The 22,845-nt window shown below is 41.5% G+C and overlaps 1 protein-coding gene across 1 annotated transcript; it reads left to right on the forward strand.

Annotated features, from left to right (window-relative positions):
• Positions 1 to 231: 231 nt before the first annotated feature.
• On the forward strand, positions 232 to 21,385 carry C3H1orf198 (chromosome 3 C1orf198 homolog). The gene is made up of 4 exons (XM_021527155.3): positions 232 to 631; positions 7,868 to 7,918; positions 16,485 to 17,039; positions 18,941 to 21,385. The coding sequence occupies exons 1-4, from the start codon at positions 284 to 286 to the stop codon at positions 18,995 to 18,997; spliced, it is 1,011 nt and encodes a 336-aa protein (XP_021382830.1). The 5' UTR covers positions 232 to 283; the 3' UTR covers positions 18,998 to 21,385.
• Positions 21,386 to 22,845: the final 1,460 nt, after the last annotated feature.

A 22,845-nucleotide genomic window follows, 5' to 3' on the forward strand; every position in this document is an offset into this window, starting at 1 on the left:
GAGAGCGGAGCAAGCCCGGGAGGCGGTGTCCCCGCTTCCCTCTGTCGCCGGCCCGAGGCAGCGGGAGCAAGGCCGGCTCCCGGCAGCGGCGCCGCGGGGGAGGCGGGCAGGGGCCGCCGGGCTGGGCGTGCGGGGGGCGGGCAGCGCGGGGCGGCGGCCGCCCGGCTTTATAGCGAGCGAGGGAGGCGGCGTCTGCGGGAGGAGAGCGGAGGGGGCGGTTCTCTTCCCGGTCCCATCCCCAATCCCGCCGTGCGAGTGCGGGGCCGGCGGCGGCGGGGTGGCCATGGCCTCCATGGCGGCGGCGATCGCCGCTTCCCGCACGGCGGTGATGAACGGGAACCGGCCGCTGGACGAGCGGGAGCGCAAGCGGTTCAGCTACTTCTCCTCGCTGAGCCCCATGGCGCGCAAGATCATGGCGGAGAAGGAGCGGATCCGCGAGCGCTACGGGCCCGAGTGGGAGCGGCTGCCGCCCCGCCAGCAGGACGAGATCATCGACAAGTGCCTGGTGGAGCCGCACGTCCAGGCCCGCTACGCCGCGCACCGCGGCACCGCCCGCCCGCCCGCGCCGCCCGCCTCCTACCCCAGCCTGCGCCTCAACACCGGGCAGAAGGTGGTGCGCTTCGGAGACGAGGTACCGGGCTGGGGGAAGGGGAAGGGGCGCCGGCGGGGCCCCGGCACCCCCGCACGGGCGGGGCGCGGCGGCCGCGACCTCCCCGGGCTGCGGCGCCGCCGGCGCTGGGCTGCCCGGGTGGCGGGCGCTCCGTCGGCAGCGGGAGGAGTTGCCCCGGTGATGAGCTTGATTCCTTCCCGCTGCCTGGCTGTGCGGGAGGGCGGGATGCTCACCACGAGAGAGGCGCCGGGTCACACCGTAAAGGCAAGGAAGGCGCCGGCAGCGACAGCGCTGAAGTGGATTTTGCAGAAAGCAGACTCGGAGAGAGGACGGTCTCAGTTCCCCCGACGGCGGGTCATGGCGCTGGACATAGTCTCTTGCTGAAAATGGGCTGTAGGGAATGTTTACACTGAATTAAATATCTTCCTTTTGGTTTCTAGTTTTAGACACGGTTAAAAATACAACACTGAATACATTCTAGCTCTTGGCATGTTTGACACCTTAAAAAAATGCAGCCTGTTCCATGTCACATGCCAGGAAAAACAAGGGTGTGGAAAGATAGATGGCAAAAAGTATAGATTTTGAACCTTCTGAGAACCACCTATCCAATGGTGAAGCGTGGCAGCCCTTCTGGAAATCCACAGTAAAAGAGTACCCGGTCTGGAGCAGTGGGTCGTGTTACCGAGTGTGAGCCCTTGAAGAGGAAGGTCTAACAATGCTTGAAGAGATCTGACAGTACTCTTCAGATACTGTGTCTCTTATTCAGTGTATTGATTCCCTTTGTTTTCTATTCTTTTACATTTCTATTGTATTTTTTTATTCTCATATGATTACAGAGTCGGTTTCTTTCACTATGTCCATATAATAACTTTAAGTGACCTATTAATTAACATAATTCACTTATATGTCTTCTACCAGAAAAAAAAAATCTGCTTCTCCATTTGTAATCATCAATCCAATTTAAGGAGAGCAGTGCTACTTTTAGGCTCCTCTCCAATATCCCTTGCAATGGGATTTCTAAGAAGCCTGTTGGGCACAAATATACTGGGCATCAAGGTTCCCAACTGGCTTTGTGCCAGGAGACTGCTGCCTGTGTTTCCCCTGTCAGGAAGGTGTGCTGCACACACATCATATCTAAAGCTAGAAAGCATAGGATGTAGCTCAGGTTTGTCTAGTTCATGACACCCAATATTCTAGATAAATATTTGACAGGAATGGCCAAAAGGAGGTGTAGAAGGACACAAGACAACAAATTTGGTTATGCAAACAACCTTTAAAAAGAAGCTTAAATCTGAAGTTAATTGTGAAATAATTTAAAGAGTGTGGAAAATAACTATGTTCAGTTTTCCCAGCCTTGGAGAGCTCTGCTGTGCTGTCTGCTTTGAATTATGTGGATCTGGAAGGAAAGCAAGCATGTTTATAGGCTGTTGTGCTGCACTGTATAGAAATAATAATTTCCTAAACATCTAGAGAGTCCATCTGAAACTGGGCAAATAGTTTTCTTTCCCCTCTCTCCCCAAATACAGTTACAATATGCATAATGTTAATGTTTCTGTAGCCATTAACCACAGAAGGCATGGTTTGTCCAAATACTTGATACAAAGTGTTTAATTTTGGAAGTATCTGCCTCAACTGACTTCCTCAATGACTTCTAAGCAGAAGTTAATATAAATTGTTTCTCTGAAGAAAAGAGATTCCACTCATTTTGGCATTCGCCATTTCCATTTTAGTTCTTCCAACTGTACTACTGAGCCTTGGAGCCTTTCCTGGCTCTCCATCTGATAGCTTCCTCTCCCCTGGCGCCCTTGCTGGCATTTGACCTGATTGTTGGACATTTGCCCTGGCTGACAAATTGTTCCTCCTTGTCTGGCTGCGGCAGAGCCGCCGCCGCGCCGCTCCCTCGCCGGTTCGGTCCCGCTTCCCGGGCTCGCAAAGCTTGGCCTGCAGAGCTCTGTCACCTCTGTGCCCTGCTCAGGGAGCTGTGCCCTGCTGCCTGTGTGAGCCTCAGCTGCTGCACGCACTGTGGACACCCAGCCCTCGCTCAGGACCATTGCATTGGTCCTGCCTGCTCTAAGGCAAGGAAACGGAGAGTACCCCGCATGCCTCAGAATCACTTGTGGAAGCTGCAGAGCTTTCAGTGCGAGTGTTTTGGCCTGATGATGTTCTGGCTGATACACTTGGTCCAAAAGTTTCATGTTTCCAGCCACAGCTCATCTTCCCTGTTAACTGATGTTGAAATCTGTAGTGATCTACCTGGGCTTGCTTAAGCATGGAAATGTGATCTCTCTGACCTCATGTTCTTTGGAGGATGTGGTAGAAAGCAAACCAAGAATGAATACTGAGGATACTGATTTGCTGGTCCAGGCCTCTCACTGTTTCAGTCCCATTTTCATGCATATGACCATTATGATGAGGTGTCCAGAGGATATATGTAGTGGACAGTTGCTTCCCTCTTTCTTGCCCCCACCATTTCCTGTATGTCTCTTCTAACACCAAATTTATATCCTGAGCTTGTAGCCCAGGACTGTAAGTTCTCAAACTATAAACAACTCTTAAGTTTTCAAAACACCTTTGAGTGTGTTGGCTGTGTGGGAAGGGTGTTACAGAGAATAGACATGCAGTAACAGGACCGTGGCATCGTGTAGCCATGATCCAGTCATTTTATAATGCTAGAGCACTGCAACACCATGCGTGACTCTTAGCAAATGCCTGGAGTCACTGCTGCTTCTCTTCCATCTTATCCTCATCACCAGTCATGGAGTCGGTAGCAGAAGCCCTGCAGGCACTGTGAACACAGTTTTCAAAAGAGAATTAAGCTAACAGGGTCATTTCACACCCCAGTGAAATAAGTTTTGTCCTGTTTGCTGAAGATTGACTTGCTATCATTGCACATGAGCCAGCTCAGGAGACTGTTTGTTGCCTCACCATAATTTTGTGTGTCTAGACAGCCCAGGCCTCCTGACCAAGGGCTTTTGGATGCTGCAGCAGAGCTTCCTCTTTCCAACAAGTCTCCAATTGCTGGCATTTCTCCATTTATAATTTCTTCATTCTAATGCCCATAGCGGTAGAAATGAAGATTAACTGAGCAGACAGAAATCTGGAAGTGCAAGCTGAGACTGAGCATGAGTGTAATATAGACGGATTATTTTTGAAATACACCATAAACTATGAGTGGAATAGGTGGAAAACCAGCAGTATGTGAGAGGCTACCACCCTTTGCGTGTTGTAATGGCCAGCCTTTGATAATGGAGCTGATTTGATATCAGTTGATGCCACTGGGTTCTCTCTGGTTCAGTGAAAGATAGGTTAGATATTCGGTTTACAGCAGGTTCTCACTGTTCTCTTTATACCACCTTCTGTATCCATAAGCATGTAACATACTCATGGAGTCATGGTCTGATTTCTCCTTTGTTTTTTAGTTCTTTTTTTTTTCTTTGAATCTATATTCAGTATTTGAGCAGTAAGAGTTGGACGTGAAATAACTGAACTTTTTATTGGAAAAAATACCATTTGCTTTAGGAACTGGTAAACATTTTATGTGAAGGAAAGACAGGTAAGAGAGTTTGGTTATCTTCATTGTGTTTTAAGAGGGAAGATTGACTTACCTGCCTTCAGGCAGAGATGCTGTTTGTTTTGCTTAGCCTTAAGAACTTTGGCACCAAACAAAGGATCAATACTTTTACCTTCCTACTTAAAATTGCTTTAAAGCAACAAATGATTGATATAGCAAAAACTTTTTAAGTTGGGCCTTTTAGAGGTTTGTGCTTTTTAAACACCCAAAAATGAAAGACAGCTTTTGAGTGCAGTAAAACTAGCAAGTCCTGTTCTAATAACACTTCTGAGAGGCATTTATTGGTGAGTTTGTGTCTTGCCCAGCTACTGTCAGCTGTGCTGAACAATGCTCATGTCAGATACACAGACACATTTCTACCAGTGTCTTCCATTTGGAAATTCAGATGTTGTTTTGCAGCAAGCTGCCTACATATAGCAAATGTAATTTGTGGTTCTTTTTTATATATTTTTGCAGCTGGTTGTTGAAGCAAAGTGTATGACCAGATTTTTGCCTCTCTTACTTGTCTTTTTCAGCTTTGCAATGTGTTGCATGAGGCCCCATTTCTTACAAACAGGTTCTTTTTTTTTAACTCTGGTGAACAAAAGTTTATTTATTTGCCTTCTTTCTGGAAGAAGGCATTGTTGTGTGCTGAAAACAAAAGCTGATCAGATATGGATTTTTTCTAATCTATGTTGATGATAAATGGCATTGAAGCCTTTTTCTCTAGAATTTCCAGTCATAATTCGCTTTTGTTATTATTTAAATAGTTGACTCTTTTGCTCCCAGTTTCTTCAAGCATGTAAGAACTTGTTTATTCTACAAAAACCCTAAGTTACTTCTCATATTTTGTTGGTGATAAACATGAATCAAGCAGTTTAGATAGGATAACACAGTCCAACAGTATCCTGTCTGGTCCTCTACAAGTTCCCTGTTTGAAGACACATGAGGTGGAGGCCACAAACTTCCTTCCCTTTCCTGACAACAGGCAGAACTGTTTCCTTCATCCTAGCCCCAAGTACACTTCAAATAACCACAGACCTCAATTGCTTGAAGGTTTGTATCCTCCAGCCATGTCTTATCCTATTTTATTCTTTTCTATATGCCATGGGAAATCTTCTGAATGTCAACAGCGCTCCTCAGAGTTACTCACTCTGAGGAGGCCTGGGCTATGCAGCCCAAGAAACAATGAGCCATCCTTTAAAAAAAAAAAAATCCTTTTCTTTTAGAGAGCTGCTGCCTAACAAGGGTATATTACTTCCATTTTACATAATCTGTAAAACTCTTAGACTGTATCTCTGACCAGAACTTTTCACAACTGTTACCAAAATTAATTAATTCCAGGAACTTTTTGCTTGCCTATGCTGGAGGTTGAGGTTACAAATTGCGGTGCCAACAAGGACAATGATGCTTGAGAAGACATTAGCTTCTATGAAGTGGGAGGCTGACTTGCTCTGTCCTGCAGGGAATGATGTATCCTGCTGCATGACAGCCTCACACCTTCACTCTGCCTTCCCCATGCTGCTTTTTCATCCCTCTGTGGTCGGCCTTTTGTCCTCAGGGCTCGCTCACTGTAGCGTGTCATCGCTGAATGGAGGCTGTGCAGGGGTGTTGGGTAGGAGCTGTCCCTGCCAGTGCTGTCTTCTCTTGCCTCAAATACTCAAAATAAAGAACTGGATGTCTTGAATCTGGGACGAGGATGAACTTGGTTTACTGAGAAGTTTAAGACTGGTCCCCAGCTGTTTTGCTCGTCCTGTGAATGGCAAGAAGACAGAGCTTCCTTCAAACTCTTTAGATAAAGGCCATTGGTGCCTGTGACTACACCTCTGGAGCTTTAAGGTGCTATGACTGCATGCAGGAATGTTACACTGTTCTCTGGACTTCAGTTCTGTCCTTTACAGCTGCGGTTAAAGTCTAGCCCTGATTTATCCAGACCTCATGCAGAGAAGTGTTATAGTCCTGCCTTGTGTGTGAGACTCAATCCAAGGTTAGGTTCTCCCATCTCTCTTCCCTTCTGGGCCGTGATTCCTCTCTCATGCGTGCCTCAGAAATGAAGTGCCAACTCCATTTCAGAGGCAAAGGATATTGTCCTAGAAGGAGTTTGAAAAAATTAGACACACCTGCTTTGAGGTGTCACACATTGAGTGATGTGGCATTCCCATGTAGACCACAGCACACCACAATGCCAATGCTGATAAATACTAAAAAGCAGACTTTTGCTTCTTTTGTCCTTTAAATGTTAAAACATCTGAGAATCTGTTTCCTGGATTGAGAGAACCTGAATTACATTTGCGTTCTTGGCAAAAATTTCCTATACCAAATTTCCTTTTGGCCACAATATGTGATTAAGACAAGCCCAGGCCTTTCCTCTTAAATGAGCTCTACCAGGCCAGTTCTTTTTAAGTTCTCATGTATACCACAAATACCTTGCTTCTAGAAACCCTGTGTTTCACAGATGACTAATAGTTGGGGTATGACATGTTTTTATGTTTAGAAGATGGTTTTAGACACTTCTAATCGTGATCTCAAAGCTCTAGGCCATAAAAATCTGCCTACAGTGAAATAAGAGAGGGCAGATGAGGAGAATGATATCAGATGTCTGAGAAACTTATTCCTAGAAAGGCAGAGACCAGAAATAAGAAGTAAAAAGCAGCCACAGTGAAAAGTGTGGTTCCTGTGTTGTACTAAAACATGGTTGAGCTCTGTTATTCTCTGAACAACAGGAGCGTGACAATCCTGCATGGTTACTCCTGGCCTTTCCCTTTCCACACGGTGTTCCCACTCCTGTTCTTTTCCAGGTGTGCTGCCATGTCCACAGGCAGTGACCTGCACAGTATGGAGGGTGCAGCTCTCCACCTCTACCTGTGGGACCATCCAATGTACCAGTGAGTCCCAGCCACGACTAGGAATAGAAATGTAATCATGTTGTTGGAATTCTTCAACAAATACAAACAACAATCGTTTTTCAAATTATTTTCCACCCTTTCTTTTTTCAGTGTGGGCTGCATGTATTTCTGGAGGGCATGCCATGTACATAGAGATTGTTTAAATTTCTCTGTTTGGGATTATTTTCAGAAATGCAGCACCTTCAAATAATGGATTTCAGATTTTGTGCTGTGGATGCCATGTGGCTCCTTCAACACCACTGAACGTGTATTTCAGAGCTGCTGTCACTGCTGTGGTGCAATGATGTGTCCTGTTGGGGCTGGGTCCAGCTGTGCCTTGGCCCAATGGCCACGCAGCTGTCTCACTGCCCCACGACTGCTCGGTTGTGCACGTGCTCTTTGGTCTGCCAAAGGGAGAAAATAGGACTTGATTTCCCTGAGGCCCCTTCTCCTTTTGTTGCTTCTGTCCCGGTGTGTTGCTAGCGGCCACCAAAGAAATGTCTAGTAGAAAACTGGAAATATAATACATTTTAATGCTATTTGTGGAGAAACCATTTCAGGAGATTTAGGCCAGGCTAAATCATCATATATTTTGTAGATTAAATTGGTATAGTATTGATAACCTTCCCCTTAGAGGACCAGCTTTCAGTCAGTCATAAAATGTAATCAGTGCCATCTTTAAGTAGTGCTTTCACTTTTTAGTCAGTTCTGTAGCAGTGGTTGTTATAGTTCCACCATTGTAACATAATGTCATCTGTGTGATGCTTCTGAGAAGATGAAGCTACTCTTCTGATTTTTAGTCATTCTTCAATTTTATTTCAGGACATAACTTGGCAAGATGAACACTCAGCTCCATTCTCCTGGGAAACGAAGGTAATTAAACAACTTTTTTTATTTTTTTAGTGTTGCTTTGTCATTTTATACTGTTCCTTCTGCATTTATTGTCTTAATTTTGTTACTTGATAGATTAATGTCACCTTTATTCCGTGCAAGCGGTATAAAGTGACCATATTGCAAATCAAACAAGACTGATATGCTTTGATTTACATCAGGAGAAACTCAAAATGTACTTAATGAACTAATGTTCTGGGTTTAAGTGCAGATGTAAAACCAATTCATTACCTTTTTATTTTTTGTTGCAAACTTTTTAATTAACTTTCTATGTTTAGTAAGACCCTTGTCTCAGATACTGTATAAACATAGCTGCATTTCACTTTTAGGTCAGGAGTAAAGTAGCTAGAAGACAGTGTGAGAAATGTGCAGGTATCTCATAACTTTGCTGGATTCTTTCTGAAAACTTATCTAGTACTTCATCTTTTTATTATGAACTAAAATGTTGTCTTAGGACAAATGTAGTGAAACTTGTTAACCTAGGGCCATGCTGGAAGCAGTATGTTATTTCCTCTCCAAAGGCTCCTTAAAAGAATAACATATTTTAATGTGGTGAGCTAGTTTGGGGTTTATTTTACACCTCACTTTATCTCTGGTATTTTGTTAAAGCATTATTTATGATGGGATTCTCATATGGCTAACACAGAGCCAGAGTTCTCCGTCTTTCTGAGCCTGCAGTGTGAGGAAACACAGTTGTGCCATATGTGTGGTGGGAAATCAAGTTTAGTTCTTCTTGCTGGGGAAATTCTGGGAGCAAAACCACAGCTCATTGTCTTTCTCAACTGGGTATGATAGGCATGTTAATTTAATCACACATTTCAGACCTTGTGTTTTCTGCCCTTATCTGCCAGAGAAAGCTGCTACTTCCCTGTTCCCTTTTTTTTTTTTCCTTGCCCTTGAACTATGTAGATAATCTTGTATGACCTTATGAATATAATCTTAGCCTAATGCAGAGTAATTATTTGGAAATGCCAGTGAATACTAAATTAATCTGGTTGACCTGAGGCTTATCCCTCCCTGCTCAAGGTCACTGCCTGTAGCTGCACCCCATCTGTGCTTTGCAGAAGCTGATTAACCTATAACTTGATGTGACTCCTGGCCCCTGGCAGCCTGCAGTGCTGTGGTTTAAGAGAAGCCAATGCCAGTCTCCACTTGCCTTAAAACTCCCTTAAAAGTTGGGATGGTTCAGGAACCAGTGGAGGATTTTCTGTGTGTCTCTTTCCCCTCTCCTTCTTTGCTGACCAGAAATAAAAGCTGTGCCACAGCTGTGGGCTGAAAAGTTGCATGATCTTTTTTTTTAGCAAAAGTCTAGAGAATCCATTTTGTTTGGATTTATGGGGTATGGTTTGGTCCTTTCCTGTGGATTCTTCCTTTTGGTTTTTCCACGGTGTATCAATCTTTCAACCAAATCCTTCCACTGCTGAGTCTTCCTTTTCAAAAGTGGAGATCTTGCTTTGTGCTTACTCTTTGATCTTCCCTAATTTTTATGAGGCAATACTGGAAGGCAATTTTTAATGAGGTAGCAGCTGAGGAAAAAGTAGCCTTACTCAAGTGGTCCCATGTGAGGAAACCTGAATGAGCTGTTCAAGAAGGTTGGTGTGTTGTAATTCATTGAACAATGACCTGTGAGCCAGACCTGTTCCCACTGTTATTTAAGGCTGTCAGGATCTTTGCATTCCATGCTCTACCCAGGATGGGTTGTTCTTTCCACAGTACTCTTCTCTTTGATCTCCCTTTAATGCAGAGCTTTTTGTTTGGTTTGTGTTTTTTAGCATGTTATTTCCTGAATGTGCAGGAATATGCACTGGCTTACCCAAGGAAGGGAATGAGGCTTTTGTAGAGCAGAAGAAAGTGGAGATGTAAATCAGTAAAACCAATAGGCTTTTTTTTTTTTTTTTTTTAACAACAAGAAAGAAAAATAAAGAGGCAAAATGAGTATTTTATTCTCCCAGGTTGAAGGCTCTCAGCTGTAACAGTGATGCCAATGGGGATTCTAGTTCATAAGTTATGGACAAATTTCTCTCACTGTAGCTAGTGCCATGGATTCCCTACTTCCATGGCAGTCAAACTTACCCAAAGAGCAGTGTACTGAATTGCTGTCATTTTGTTCAGAACATTGTTGAAGGGCTTGGTGACTTCACTTGTGTCACAAGTCAACTTTCTGTATTCTCATTTTAAACACAAATGTGGGATAGGGCTGCCATCATTCATATCACAACAAACACTTACATGAATATCACCACTATTTTTAGATTACTATTTCTTGTCTCACCTTTTTATTTTTAAATCCTTAGACAAGGCAAACAAAGTAGAACTGCAATGTAAATTGCCAAGTTAGCTGTTAGACAGCATTTAAAATAATATTTTTAGTAGATAATGATAATACTTCTCAGAAGGAAAATTTGGGAAGCAGTGAATTCTCTTGGTACTGCAAAAGGGCTGACATTTTAAAACTAAATATTGAATTGGAGGGAGTGATTTAGTTCATGGGTGGAGCCCTCATGGACATAAAATGTCTTGAAATGTGGGTTATGTTTTTAACTGGAGCTCTACCCAGGTTTATGAATTCAGGGCATTCTATTTATGGCTTCAGGTTTACGTGAGATGAAAGATGACATTTTGGCCGAGTTTAGCCTTTGAGGTTTCTTGGTTTGTTTGAAATAAAAATTCAGTGAACCTCAGAACGGACCTCAAGATATAAATGGAGAACAAGGGTCATGCCTCAACTTGGAAGTAAAATTTCTCTGCAACTCTTCCTGAATTCAGAACTTTATGGGTTTTGTGATTTTGGATTTGGGCAGGGGCAGGGGGGGACTTAATTTAGTAATGGGCAGAAAATGTTTCAGTTTGCCACCTCAGTTAACACATGGAATGCACAGAGCATCATGAGAATAAATTGCAATTTACCTCTAATCCATGCTATTAACAAAAATAGATTTTGTTCCAAATGCTTTAAATTGACACATGCATATCTAAAGATTTCCTTGTCTTGATACAGGTAGAATAGTTGCTGATTCTCTTCTGTTTTCGACAGGCCCTCAGGTATTTGTTGAAAAGAGAAGCCTCTGAGGCGTGTTTAAAATAAACAAGCAAAACAAAAAAAGCAAATTGAAGAAGTGACAGGCTTCAATCCCTTCAATAATCTGGTTGTTTCCTCCCTGTCTGAATTCCCTAATTATATTGCTACAGAAGTGATCTAATCCCAGCAATGATTTAGGGAGAAAAAAAAGCTATGTTCCACTTGTAATAAACATGCTTTACCAACTGTTACCTTTATCTAAAATTGAGGCAGTCTTCAGTATCCTTCTTTGTACAAGCCTTAGTTGGTGGTTTTTGTTTTTTTTTTATAGGAACACAGTGGCAGAAGATAATTTTTTCCTTCCTTCCTTAGCAGCATGATATTATAATTGTTTGTTACAAGCTATAATTTGGTGTGATTATTTTTACCAAGCTGGTATAAATGGCAGCACTTCCTTGGAAGGAGAGTGATCCTTGAGCTTTTGAGATTAGCCTTCCCTTTTTTATTTAGACTACGTATGTTTAAAACACAGTGCTTTAAAACTTCTGTTGACTATTAGTTCTTGAGCAAAATAACACCCCACCAAACTTAACCTGTGGTAATAGAAGCTGTGTTCAAGGTTTATTTTGGTCTGTGTGGCCAAGTGTAAGGATTCAGTTACGTGCATCAATCTTTGTTGGTTTTGAGCATAAAACCAGGCACTGTCAGTACAAGTTTGCTCAAGCTAGCCAGAAACAGTGGCTGACTGGAGTCAGTTCATATCAGCAGGAATTTCCTCCAAAGGTCCATACTATATAACATTGGCATTGTCTTTCTGTATGGACTAAAATTACTTAGATTGGTGCTTTGCTCTATTTTTTTTGCCCTTGCAATTTGCCTCTGCTGACCTAAGGATTTCTTTCTGACTCTGAAAAGATCCTGAAAACACCCATGGTGTGCACAGGAAACAAAGCAAAAACTGCAGCTGCTTTGATCCCTATATTTATTTTGGTTTTGTCCATTCAGCAAAGCAAAGTCATCTTCTAAATCTTTTAAAATTGTCTTTCTTACCTCTGCATTTATCTGGCTGTGCTTAAAACAAGTTGCTTTTGACAGTGTTTCTGTAGTCTTTGTCTCAACAATTTGGATTTTTCAGCCTGCCAAGCAAAACAATTTGTTTTGGCTGTATTTGCGTGACTGCTTAGTAAAATACTACACATTCCTGATGAGTGAATAAGAAGCTTTAAAAGATCCTGGGTTCTTTGTGGTCATCTTGTTTTTAATATGTAGTTATGAACTGAGACCTGATTTCATACAGTGTAATTAAATAATGACATTCTCAGTGCCTCTGGTGCCTCTCTTTCAGCATACATTCTTTCTTTCCCATGAGTATATACAGCCACTGTTAGAATTTAGTGGATTATTGTTGCCTTGAGACTGAAGTTTGGTCTAAATTTTTTAATCCAGTAAACAAAATTCCTAAATATGGTCTTTTTAAGGAAAGATGGTCATGCAACCTCCTAAAACCTGCAATTTATAATATTATTTATATTTATGATACAGAAAAATGATCAAGACAGGACGTCCTGTATTTAAATGCTTGCAGTGGTCTGGGACCAGAAGGATAAGACTGAAAAGCACACAGACTTCTAGGTTTGCTTTACCTCAAATTACTTCTTTGTGCATGCTTTCACATGCACTCTCTACGCCCTCTCTCTTAATGTGTTGAGAAAGACTTGCTCATGTAATATCTTGAAAATACTGCTGCTGTTAATAGGTTTTATTTGAATTCCAATGATTTCTAGAAATTATAGTTGGGACCATACTAGTCTGTCTGTAAACTCTTGAGACTTTCTGTGCTGAACAATTCCCAGAAATACCATTTGGACAGATGGTAGGAAAAAGGAAATATTTTTATTTTATTCCTCAGATGGGGATTTATACATACAGAAACTGCAGCTCATGTAAAGTAATACAAAATCAATGAAAGCAGCGGGGAACTGAAACCCTCTCTCTCTAGAATCCCTAACTGTGCCTGAAAGACAATTCACTTTTGACCATGAAATCACACCCCACTGTTCAGTATTTGCCTCCCCAGGCAGAGTGCCACAAGTGCAGTTCTGCTTCTGAGCACTGCATGGGCAGGTGCAGCTCACACAACTCTGCCCCAGCCTGGGGAAGGCAAACCTTTACAGGTGAGCTGCTACCCTAAGTTTGGCTGGGACCACGAGAGTTGTGCATCAAGATATTCTCATGGCTGGCAAACCTAAAGGAAAAGGACATTTTTTGGGAGGGAGGGGGAGGTTGCTGTCTTTTAAATATAGTTTCCTTCCTTCTCCTTCTGACGCAACCAATTGCCAGTTTGCAATCTGATGTAAGAAATTGAGAGCAGAACTCTAATTAAAATCACATTTGTAGTGTCTAGTGACTCATTAGAGTGTGCAGTACTATTCATTACTTAGATATCAGCTTAGGGTGTTTCACACATGGGCCTCTGTGAAATTATCTTCCTACTTGGGCTGCTGCTCTGTTGTTTGGTTTGTTTTTTCCTTGTGGGGGAGGGTGTTTTTTTTCCAATTTTTTGACTGGAAAGATATTGCCTATTAATCATTTTCTTTCGTCAGCTACATTTCTTAGGGGTTTAGACGTGTTAAATAACCTCAGAAGTCAAATAGAAGCATTATATATTTCAGGGAAAACAGAGTATCTTGTGACTGTGGTCCACAGAAGTTCTTGGCTTCTGGAATTAAATGCTAGAAGTAGAATTATCCCTGTGCCCTCTTGGAGCTGTATTTACATCATGCTGAGACACAGTGCTTTCAGAACCTGTCAGGGTAGTCTTCTCTTCTTTGTCTTCCTTGTGGGAGAACGAAAACTCCTGAAGAAGTATTTTCATTTGGATTATTCCATGTCAGGCTATGAACTCTTTGATCTCCAGAGCATTCTGTGAGACAGATATGCAATCTCAAATGTCAGGTGGTCCTGTCTCCTGCAATGGGTGTACCCCATGGTCTCTGCACCAAAAGGCAAAGAGCACATTCTCTCCACGAGCAGGTTGGAAAGGTACCACTGCCTGAAGTGCTGCTGCAGTGCCACACTCTTCTCTACACTAGGAGCGATGTGCCACTTCCAAACCACAGCTCTGCGTTGATATTTTGCCCCGTAAAAAGAACATAACATATTGCCACAGTCAGTGACTTTAGCTCCACAGCCTAAGAACACTTCAGAAGGCCTGGCTTTGCTTGTCTGTCTAGCTGCTGTTGAAATGCAGAGCTATCTTGTTGGTTTACTTTTTCTAATTCTTGTTTTAATAGACCCATACTTCCCTTCCATTGGTGTTTTTTTCTGGATTTTATTTCTAACACTACCCTGGTGGACCTGGGGGCTATGATGGCTGTTCTGCACTCTGGGCTCTGATCTTCCTTATGCCTTGGGCTGGGGGGTGAAGGAATCATTCCACTGGAAGTGACTGCTGCTGTGATGGCCTTTAGCTACTGTCATCCCCAGTGGGAGCCCCAGGATAGGCTATTCAGAAGACAGCAAACTGCTGCAGGACAAAAAGTAGCACTGTTTTAATTCCTACATGACTTCCAAGTCTTCCAAGATGGATTTTTTTTCTTAAACCTGTCTTTGATTTTTAGAATGTCTTTTGTTTTATCCCTTGGCTACTGGGGAATTACTGGTCTATTTTATATTGTGTTGTGAGTTTTTTTAAGCTGGGATTTTATCAGTTCTAAAGTCTTAAAGCATCTTAACTTCAGGGTGGTAAATCACTATTCAGTAATACTGCCAAATGAGCTTAGGGAAATAAATCCCTGTATTTTAATATAGGGAATGGCAGTCACTGTAAATAATCCTCAACACCATTGTATCTATGGTTTGTTTTTACAAAATTTATCTGTGAATAAATATCCTGCTCTTAATTTTACGTCATGACTTGTTTAAAAAAAATAAATCAGAGCACTGAAGTTTTTCCTCATATTTTTTTGCAGGCAGGGTGGGGTGTTGAGTTGTTTGGTAAGATTTGTGTGTATCCTTGCACTCATCTCATTCTAGCTGAGCTATAATTAATTGCAGCTTGTTTATGTTCTGCATCTTTTGATAGCACAGTATATTCTTCATGAGAACACAGAGCTTGGTGCTCTCTTGCCTACAGCCTTGGAAAAATGATGCATCTAATTCTTTAGAAAGGTCAGATCTAAGTCCATGAATCAAGTTATGTGTAGTCAGCTGCTGTTTTTAAAAAAATATTTTATAAATAATCAGTTGCTGGCTTAACAGTTGTTCTTTGATGAGAAGTTTCTGAATATTAACTACTAGGCATATGAGTCCTGCTAGATCTAGAGTCCCTTTGAACTTCACATGCACAGTAATGTGGGACTCAAGATCAAACACTTCAGTGAAAATTATATGCAGCTAGGACTTGTTTTAGACTGAAGCCCATTGATGCTATTGCAGTTTCATTTGGGAAAGGCTGGGCAATGAAATAGAATGGTGAAGAAACATCACAAATTTGTAATGAACTTTCAAAGTGTCTTTCAACTATTTGTAGCAAAGGCTACAAGTCCTCTTGAGATTTTTTTCAAACCCGATCAGGCCCATAATGACAACACCACAGCTTAAACAGTATAGGCATTTTATTTTCCTTGCATTATTTGTTCCTTTTTACAAACACGAGTCTGTGTATTAGGTTTTTCTATCCTGGCACAAATACTTACATGTTTCTCAGAAGTTAATAAGGCTTAACTTTTATTAGCCTGAAGAGTGTCTAGCTAGTTGAGAATCATTTTATTGAAGTGGTGGTAAGTAAAACAAACATTTTGAAGTACTGTTCACTTTTCTGTGACTTGTAAGATGATTTTCATGTATTAACTGTGGTCACTTGCTTCCCTGGCCTAGTGTTACCTCTCAGAAATGCATACAGTCATCTCAGCACTGCAAGTGAAAACAAACCAGAGCTCTAGAACAGGTGAAGAACTGGTCCTGCTGGAATTATTTCTCTTCCTTCAGAGGGGCATTAGAGTTATAAAATGATTCACCTATGCATACCCATTACATCTAATCCTTTATCTTGGAAGCAGATGGACCTGTAGCCAACTATTTGAAAGACTATAATGGAAAATTGCCTTTTGAGCTACACTCTGAAGTTTTTTTTTGCATAGATTTTTCATATAAAACATCTCTGACTTTCAAAATGCATCTGCAGCTGTTGTAATGTTTTAGTGCCGCTATTCTAATGTTTCAGTGCTGTTCATGCTGTGCACTGCTGCCTTAGATGGCACTGAGTAACTCCAATACAATTGCTTTCTCTGTCTCCTCTGCAGCAGGTCTGGGACTTTTATGTTTGCTTGCATTTCAGACTTTTAAAAATCATTATTTTATGAAACTACAAAGACATTTATGAGGAATTAAGTTATCTTTGCTGTAGTATCTGTTGTCTGAGAGCTGTCTCGCAATGGGCTGAGGTGTTATCTGTGTGCACCAAGGTCAGAAAGTCAAACTGTATCTGTGTAAAGGGCTTTGAAATGCTGTTTTTCTGTCCCTGAACAGAGTCAGATGGAGTTCAGCGTTGCATCTCTCTCCATACAAGAGCAAGGTGGTGCCCAGCTGCAGAACGAGCAGAGGCAGCCTGTTAAAGCAGTACCTGGTGTCCAAGCCCCTAAATCTTCTCAGGCCAATAAGACCCCTGGCTCTGAGGGGTTGATAGCAGCATCCAGAAAGGAAGAGGAGTCGTCCTTCTGGAAGATAAATGCAGAGCGCTCGAAGTTTGAAGGAGACAAGTCTGAGTTCCAGTCCCTGACCCCCAGCCAGATCAAGTCCATGGAGAAAGGAGAGAAGCCCCTTCCCTCTTTTTACAGACAAGAGTCTGCTCCAAAGGAGATGACCAAAGCTGAGAAGCCCAGCATAACTAAACCAGAGAAGCCTGTTGTCCCCAGCACACCTCCTGTGTGTCTTGAGTGGGAGAAACCTCGACCTACTCAACTCCCTACTAGTTCTCTAGATGACTTCTTTCTTCCTGATCCACCACAGGATCTGGCATCTTCTAGGACAAACAAGGAAGATACTGATGGTACTATACTTACAGACCCACAAATGCCTGGACAGGTGAGTACTGCTATATCCGCTGTCTTTATATTTAAGAACTGTACAGCACATTAAAATCTGGCAGGGCCACTCTAGAAGATTAGGGACTCCAAAAGCCACCAAGCCATAGCTCGGCTTGATGGCTTTTTTGTCTTTCAAATGTGAAAAAATCTATTTAATCTACTATTTAACAGTCTGTTTAACATGTTAACTTCAATTAAGTGCTTTTTAACACATAGGATAAAGGCACAATTTAAATCTAACACCAAAAATGCTGACAAGGCACCAAGTAGCTAATTGACAGCAACCTAGCAAGTTGCTGTATCACATAAAAGAGGTTGTGGGGTTTTGGGGTTTTATTTGAAAAAGCAAAACACTTAATGGGAAGAATAAGCTTTTTAACTTGAAAAGTAGGTGAACTAGGGTCTAGCATACTTTATTGATTCACACAGCATAGTGGTGAATGGTGAACTAGTTCTCAGCTGTTCTAAGCGGTAGCCTGACAGCCACTTCCCAGTACTTTGTCCCAGGCAGCTGTGCTGCTTTCAAATGTGTTTTCTTTTAAAGTCCAAAATAGAAATAGAATGAGCTTCCAGAATTAGCCTTCTCAATGTTTTTTTTTAATGAAAAAACCCAAACAACCCAACAACATAAAATAACCTTAAGAAGCTCAATAGCCAGTTGAAGCTATTTTAAAAAGCAGATGCTGATCTGTGAGAAAAGGAACAGCAGGATATGATACAAGGAGGGGGAAAAAAGAAAGAGATCAAAAGCTTGAAATCTGTGAAGTAGAGGAGTGGTACTTCAAGCAGAGCTGTGCAATTTTGTTTGAAATCTGTGGCATCTCTGGCAGTAGCCTGACACATTACTGTACACCTTCAGCACTTCACACAGCTTTTTCTCTATTTTCCCAACTGTGATTGTTTGAATTCCAAACAAGATGATGTAAAATCAGAAAGATGCAGAGTGAGGTAATAGTTATAAGAGAAGTAAGTGGCAGCACTTAGGAGAGAACAATACTTAAGCCACTCCAGTGTTTGAAGCTCTTTGTTTAGTTAGCATTTTCTGAGGCTGAGGGATAATGCTTCCTGAGCTGCCTAGCTGCAATTTGTGGACATGATAGTCCTTTAATTTCAGTTAAAGGCTTTATAATGTTTTCTTACAAAATAACAGTTTCAATTCCTTTGTGAATGTTTTCAAGATAACTGAAATTGTTTGAAAAGCCTGTTTTTTTCTTTCTGTGGAGAAACCACTCTCCCATGTGAAAATGGGAACAGAGGAGCAGAGAACTTCGTGTAGGATAAGAATTTTCTTCCTTCTTTTCTGGATTATCTTCCCTGTTCTGGGAAGCAATGCTCTAGGAAGAGAATCCAGATTCAGCTGGGCCTTTTGAATACTCTTCCTAAACACCAGAATCATCTTAAATGTCATGCCTAACGCTGCAGGAATGAGTGTGTTCTGGATAACCTACTAAATAACTTGCCATCAAAGTTTAATCTGTGTAGTTTTCTGCAAACAACAGTCTCTAATTGCAACAGACAATCTGTTGAATTAATGAAGTTTGTTTCTGTGTTCGTTTCATTCTCTGCAATTCCCACTGTAGTCTAAAAAATTGATATTCATTAATTCTTTCTATGAAGAAAAAAAAAAACATTATGCCTGCAGACCATAAGAATAATTTTATTTTTATCTGGAATTGCCTTTTTGGGCATTGTGAGTATTTTGCCATGTCATGTCTAGCATTTTATGGTGTAGGTACTTAGGTATCCTAGAGCATGGTGAAGACCTTGAAATATTGTCAGGCAACATTTTAAACTTTAGTTTTTAGATAGGCAGTCAGATATTGAGTTTGTAATGCCATAATTAGCAACTACATCTTATTTACTTTTTTTTTTTTTTTTTTTTTTTTTTTTACCTTGCAGACTAGTACAAGCAATGTTATCTTGAAGACTGGCTTTGATTTTCTAGACAACTGGTAAAAGATACTTCAAAACAGATCAAACCAATTTTGGGGAAGGAGTGGAACACCTTTCTCCTTGTATGTTAATTTACTAGCATTTGTGTCTTTTTCTAGAAGTAACTTTCAAACTCTTAAATGTTGCCTTTGTATAAACTTTTGTAATAATGTATGCGTTTTTGTTTTATAAACAGTGATAGAAGTGTGGTTTCATTTGGATATTTTTTAAATATCTGTTAAAATTTTTAGTAGCTACTGTATTGAGAGGATGGGAGAAGTTACTGTACACATGTTAAAGAAACACAAATGAGAGTCTCTGTATCCTATAAATGGAACCTACAGGACCAGATTGCTGTTTTCAGTGGAAACCTTGCTAGCGTGACTTGTAAAAGAAACAGTATTGCACATGCAGTGGTTCCAACCATACTTCAGCTAGCTAACAAAAAACAGTATGAAAAGCAAGCATCCAGAATTGCATTGATTTGTAGATTTAGTTTCCTTTGAAAGTATCTTTTGTATCACTTACTGAAGACAGTTTTTCTTCTGAAGAAGGCAAAGGCATTGCCAAAATGATGGATGCAAAAAAGCACTGTGTTTGTACCCTACAAATCTGCTAAAATAACTTAAGAGTGATAGAGAAATGACCTGGGGAAATGGTGTTTCTGGTGTTTGGATTGAAGACTTGGGGGTGGGTAGAAGGGAGTGGGACAACACCTAACGAATTGGAGAAATTCTTCAGGGAACACAATTTTACTGCCTCCTTACTAGAGCATAACTCTTCCTAATACTAGTGCTGGCACTACAGCACTGAGAATTTCTGGAGTGTAGATTACCTTTGTGTCAGTAAACCACTATGTTTATGGGAGGTCACAGCAGTGTGAGGCTTTTTTGGTTTTTCAGCAGCTTATCGTCTCAAGGACTCATCAACTTTGGTGCTTTTTCCTCCTTGTGGGTTCATCCTTTTTTGTGTTCAACATCTGGCTTACATTTATTCCTAAGGTGCAGAGAGGCATCTCAAGGTGGTCCTTGGCAGTGTTGCCTCCAGTTCTGCTTTTGAATGATCTTTGGTGTTTAAAATGTAGAGAACAAGAGTAGCTGTTGTTTGGATCTGTTGTCTCTAAAATGCAGCATGATTTACACACTGATTCTCACTGTGTTTACCTCACCTTGAAGCCTTAATTCCCCCACGCACAGCCAGTGACTGGTCTGCTCCAATGCCAAAGGTTTGACTTTTCCCTTTACCTCAGCAATAGTCCCATAGCATTTGTTTGGGGTGGAAGGCAAAACAGGGCTCTTATGGGTCCCAGCCAAGGCTGTAAGAAGGTCACCATCTCCTAAGCCATAGTTGTGCTAGGCTTCTCATGGATTAGCACTTGACATTTGGTTCAGTGCCAGGGGCAGTTCAATGTGCAGAATTGGATGCAGCAGTATTTTTTCTGCTTGTTACAGGAAGAGTTTGCAATGTCCTGGAAGAATCCTTGCCTCTAATTGGTGTGCTGCTTGCTCTGAGCAAGCAGAGTATGCTGATAGAGCATTAAAATTTACTTGTTGGACAAGGAAAATGCTGCAAGCATTCCTTTTCTTGCCCCCACACTCCACCAAAAAAAAACCCCAAAAAACCCCAAAACACCAAGGCCAAAACCTCCACTTGTTTTCGTGTTTTCTTAAAAGGTTCCTTAGCTAAATGCTAAGATCACCACAGAGTAGAAGTCATTGTATAGCATACTCTTATTTATAGGCTTCTGAAAGCTTTTTTACATTCTTTCTGAGATGTGCAAACTCCTGTAGTTCGTGGATGTTATCTCTGCATTCAGCAGTTCAGAAAATACTTGTTGTTACCATCCTGGACTTTTCTGCTGTTTTTTCTTTTGTAGCATTTGCTACAAGCGTCTAGAGTTAATACAGCTTAGAACAACTTTAACACAAATTCTTTAGGTCTATGATTGATATTGACTTGCACCTTCCTTTTAAAGCTAATAAATGTTAATCTTGGGGTTTACAGTTACCTGTGAATCTGATTTTCTGTACATTCAGCTGCTGAAAAGTAGTAAATCAAAAATGAAGATGCACATTCTAATCGTACTCTGATTTGGGGAGATCTGAAAACAGTGTCTCCTACTGTCAAGGATCATTACTTTAAATCTCTGGTAATACCTTAAAGCTTCTTAGGGAAGAACTTGGGCTGCCTGTCTCTTCCATCGGCTAACTCGACCCTAATACACATTGGGACCAGCTGGTAGAACATGCTGCAGAACTTTTTACTTATCCTGGTAGGTTTTTCCTGTGCTTTGACAAGAGTTGATGCTCCTTCTTTCTTGATTATGTTTTTATTAAACATTCTTACAAAAACGAAATTGTATTTGGTCACATTTTATATTAACAATGTTTTAATAAAGTCACTTTAAATAGAGCTGTCAAGGTTTTTGTACTGCTTTGTATGTTGTCCTTGATACTTGCCTTCCTCAGTGCCACTGGAGTAGTTCAGGGCATCTTGAATCTGCCTAAGAGACAACCAAGAATGATTTGATCCAGAATTTAGAAACCAATTTTTTTTTATATCGGGGAAAAAAAAAATCAACACACTTCAGCTGTTTTTTCAAGCCTTTAAATGAATCTGTCTGGGGAGGTATCCTTGCTTTATCATGTAATCTGACAACTGGGGGCAGAATGAGATTTGGGAAGACTAAAATCTATTTGTACTTCACTGTAATAGACTTAACACACACCCTCCCACCAGTATCTCCAGGTAATCCAAAGCAGTATCTGGATAATTATTGTAGAAGCAATTTGAAAACTGCATGTTGTGGTTTAGGCCCAGTTGTCAATGAAACACCACACAGCTTTTCCTTCACTTCACCCAAGCAGGGTGGGGCAGAGAATGGGTTATGGGTGGACTTTAAAAGCATCTCATAAAAAGGAAGGTGCTAACAGAGGCCACTGGGTAGTCTCACTGCCTGCCTTTTGTGATATACAGCAAGTTTGCAAAGTGTAAGAGAATCAAATGTGCAGCCACAAGGATAGTTTTTCTTCTGCATGCTCACATCTACTTCTTCCAGAAATGTGTTTGGAGAAACAATTGGGTTTGTACTTGAGCTGGATTTCCAACAGCTAAAAAGGCATTTGGAGAAGAATTTGGTTTGGAAAGACTCCACAGCCAGCTAAGGGTGGTATTCCAACTATATTTAGGATTTGGCCTACACATAACTTGCTTCAATCTTGTCTAAGCTCCCTCTCAACTTTTAGAAGTTCTCTACTAAAGGCAAATCCACAGCATCTGGGCACTGTCTCAGCACATGGAGCCAGCAGGTCTGATGTGTGAGTGAAGACTTGTAAGGGCAGAGTAGAAAAGATGCTGTGGCTGAAGAATGGTGATTGACTGATTGACTGATTGATTCATTCATTCATTCATTGATTTATTAGTGACTTAGGTGGTATTTGCTGAGGTTGGAACAGCCTTTGAGGTCATGGTTGTGGGTGCTGGTGCAGCACCCAGCAGGCAGAGTCGTGCTGATCACTCAGCAACAGCGTCCCTCTAAGAGCTTGCAAGTCATGTCCTTGGGAGACAAACCCAGCTTTGTGGGGGTTATTTACAGACAGACCCCTGGGCTTTGCTGTCCAAGTTTGCCCATCACTCACTTGAATCAGTATGTTACTGCATATTACTCTGAAATCAAAACCATAATGTGGTGCCCAGTGACAGGGCCTGAGGGAATGGCCTGAAGTTGTGTCAGGGGAAGTTTAGGTTGGATATTAGAAAAAAGTTCTTCACTCAAAGGGTAGTTGAGCACATGGCTGTGAAACTTGGACCTTATGCACGATCAAGATATAGTTCTAAATGCCCTTGGCAAGTCAAGATCTGACTGGGATGCC

Source organism: Lonchura striata, chromosome 3 (genome assembly GCF_046129695.1).
Source record: "Lonchura striata isolate bLonStr1 chromosome 3, bLonStr1.mat, whole genome shotgun sequence".
NCBI lineage: Eukaryota > Metazoa > Chordata > Aves > Passeriformes > Estrildidae > Lonchura > Lonchura striata.

Coding starts and splice junctions, on each gene's coding strand:
- C3H1orf198 (XM_021527155.3), top strand. CDS start 284: ATGGCCTCCATGGCGGCGGCGATCGCCGCTTCCCGCACGGCGGTGATG. Junction 632..7,867: donor TGGTGCGCTTCGGAGACGAG/GTACCGGGCTGG, acceptor ATTTTATTTCAG/GACATAACTTGGCAAGATGA. Junction 17,040..18,940: donor ACCCACAAATGCCTGGACAG/GTGAGTACTGCT, acceptor TTTACCTTGCAG/ACTAGTACAAGCAATGTTAT.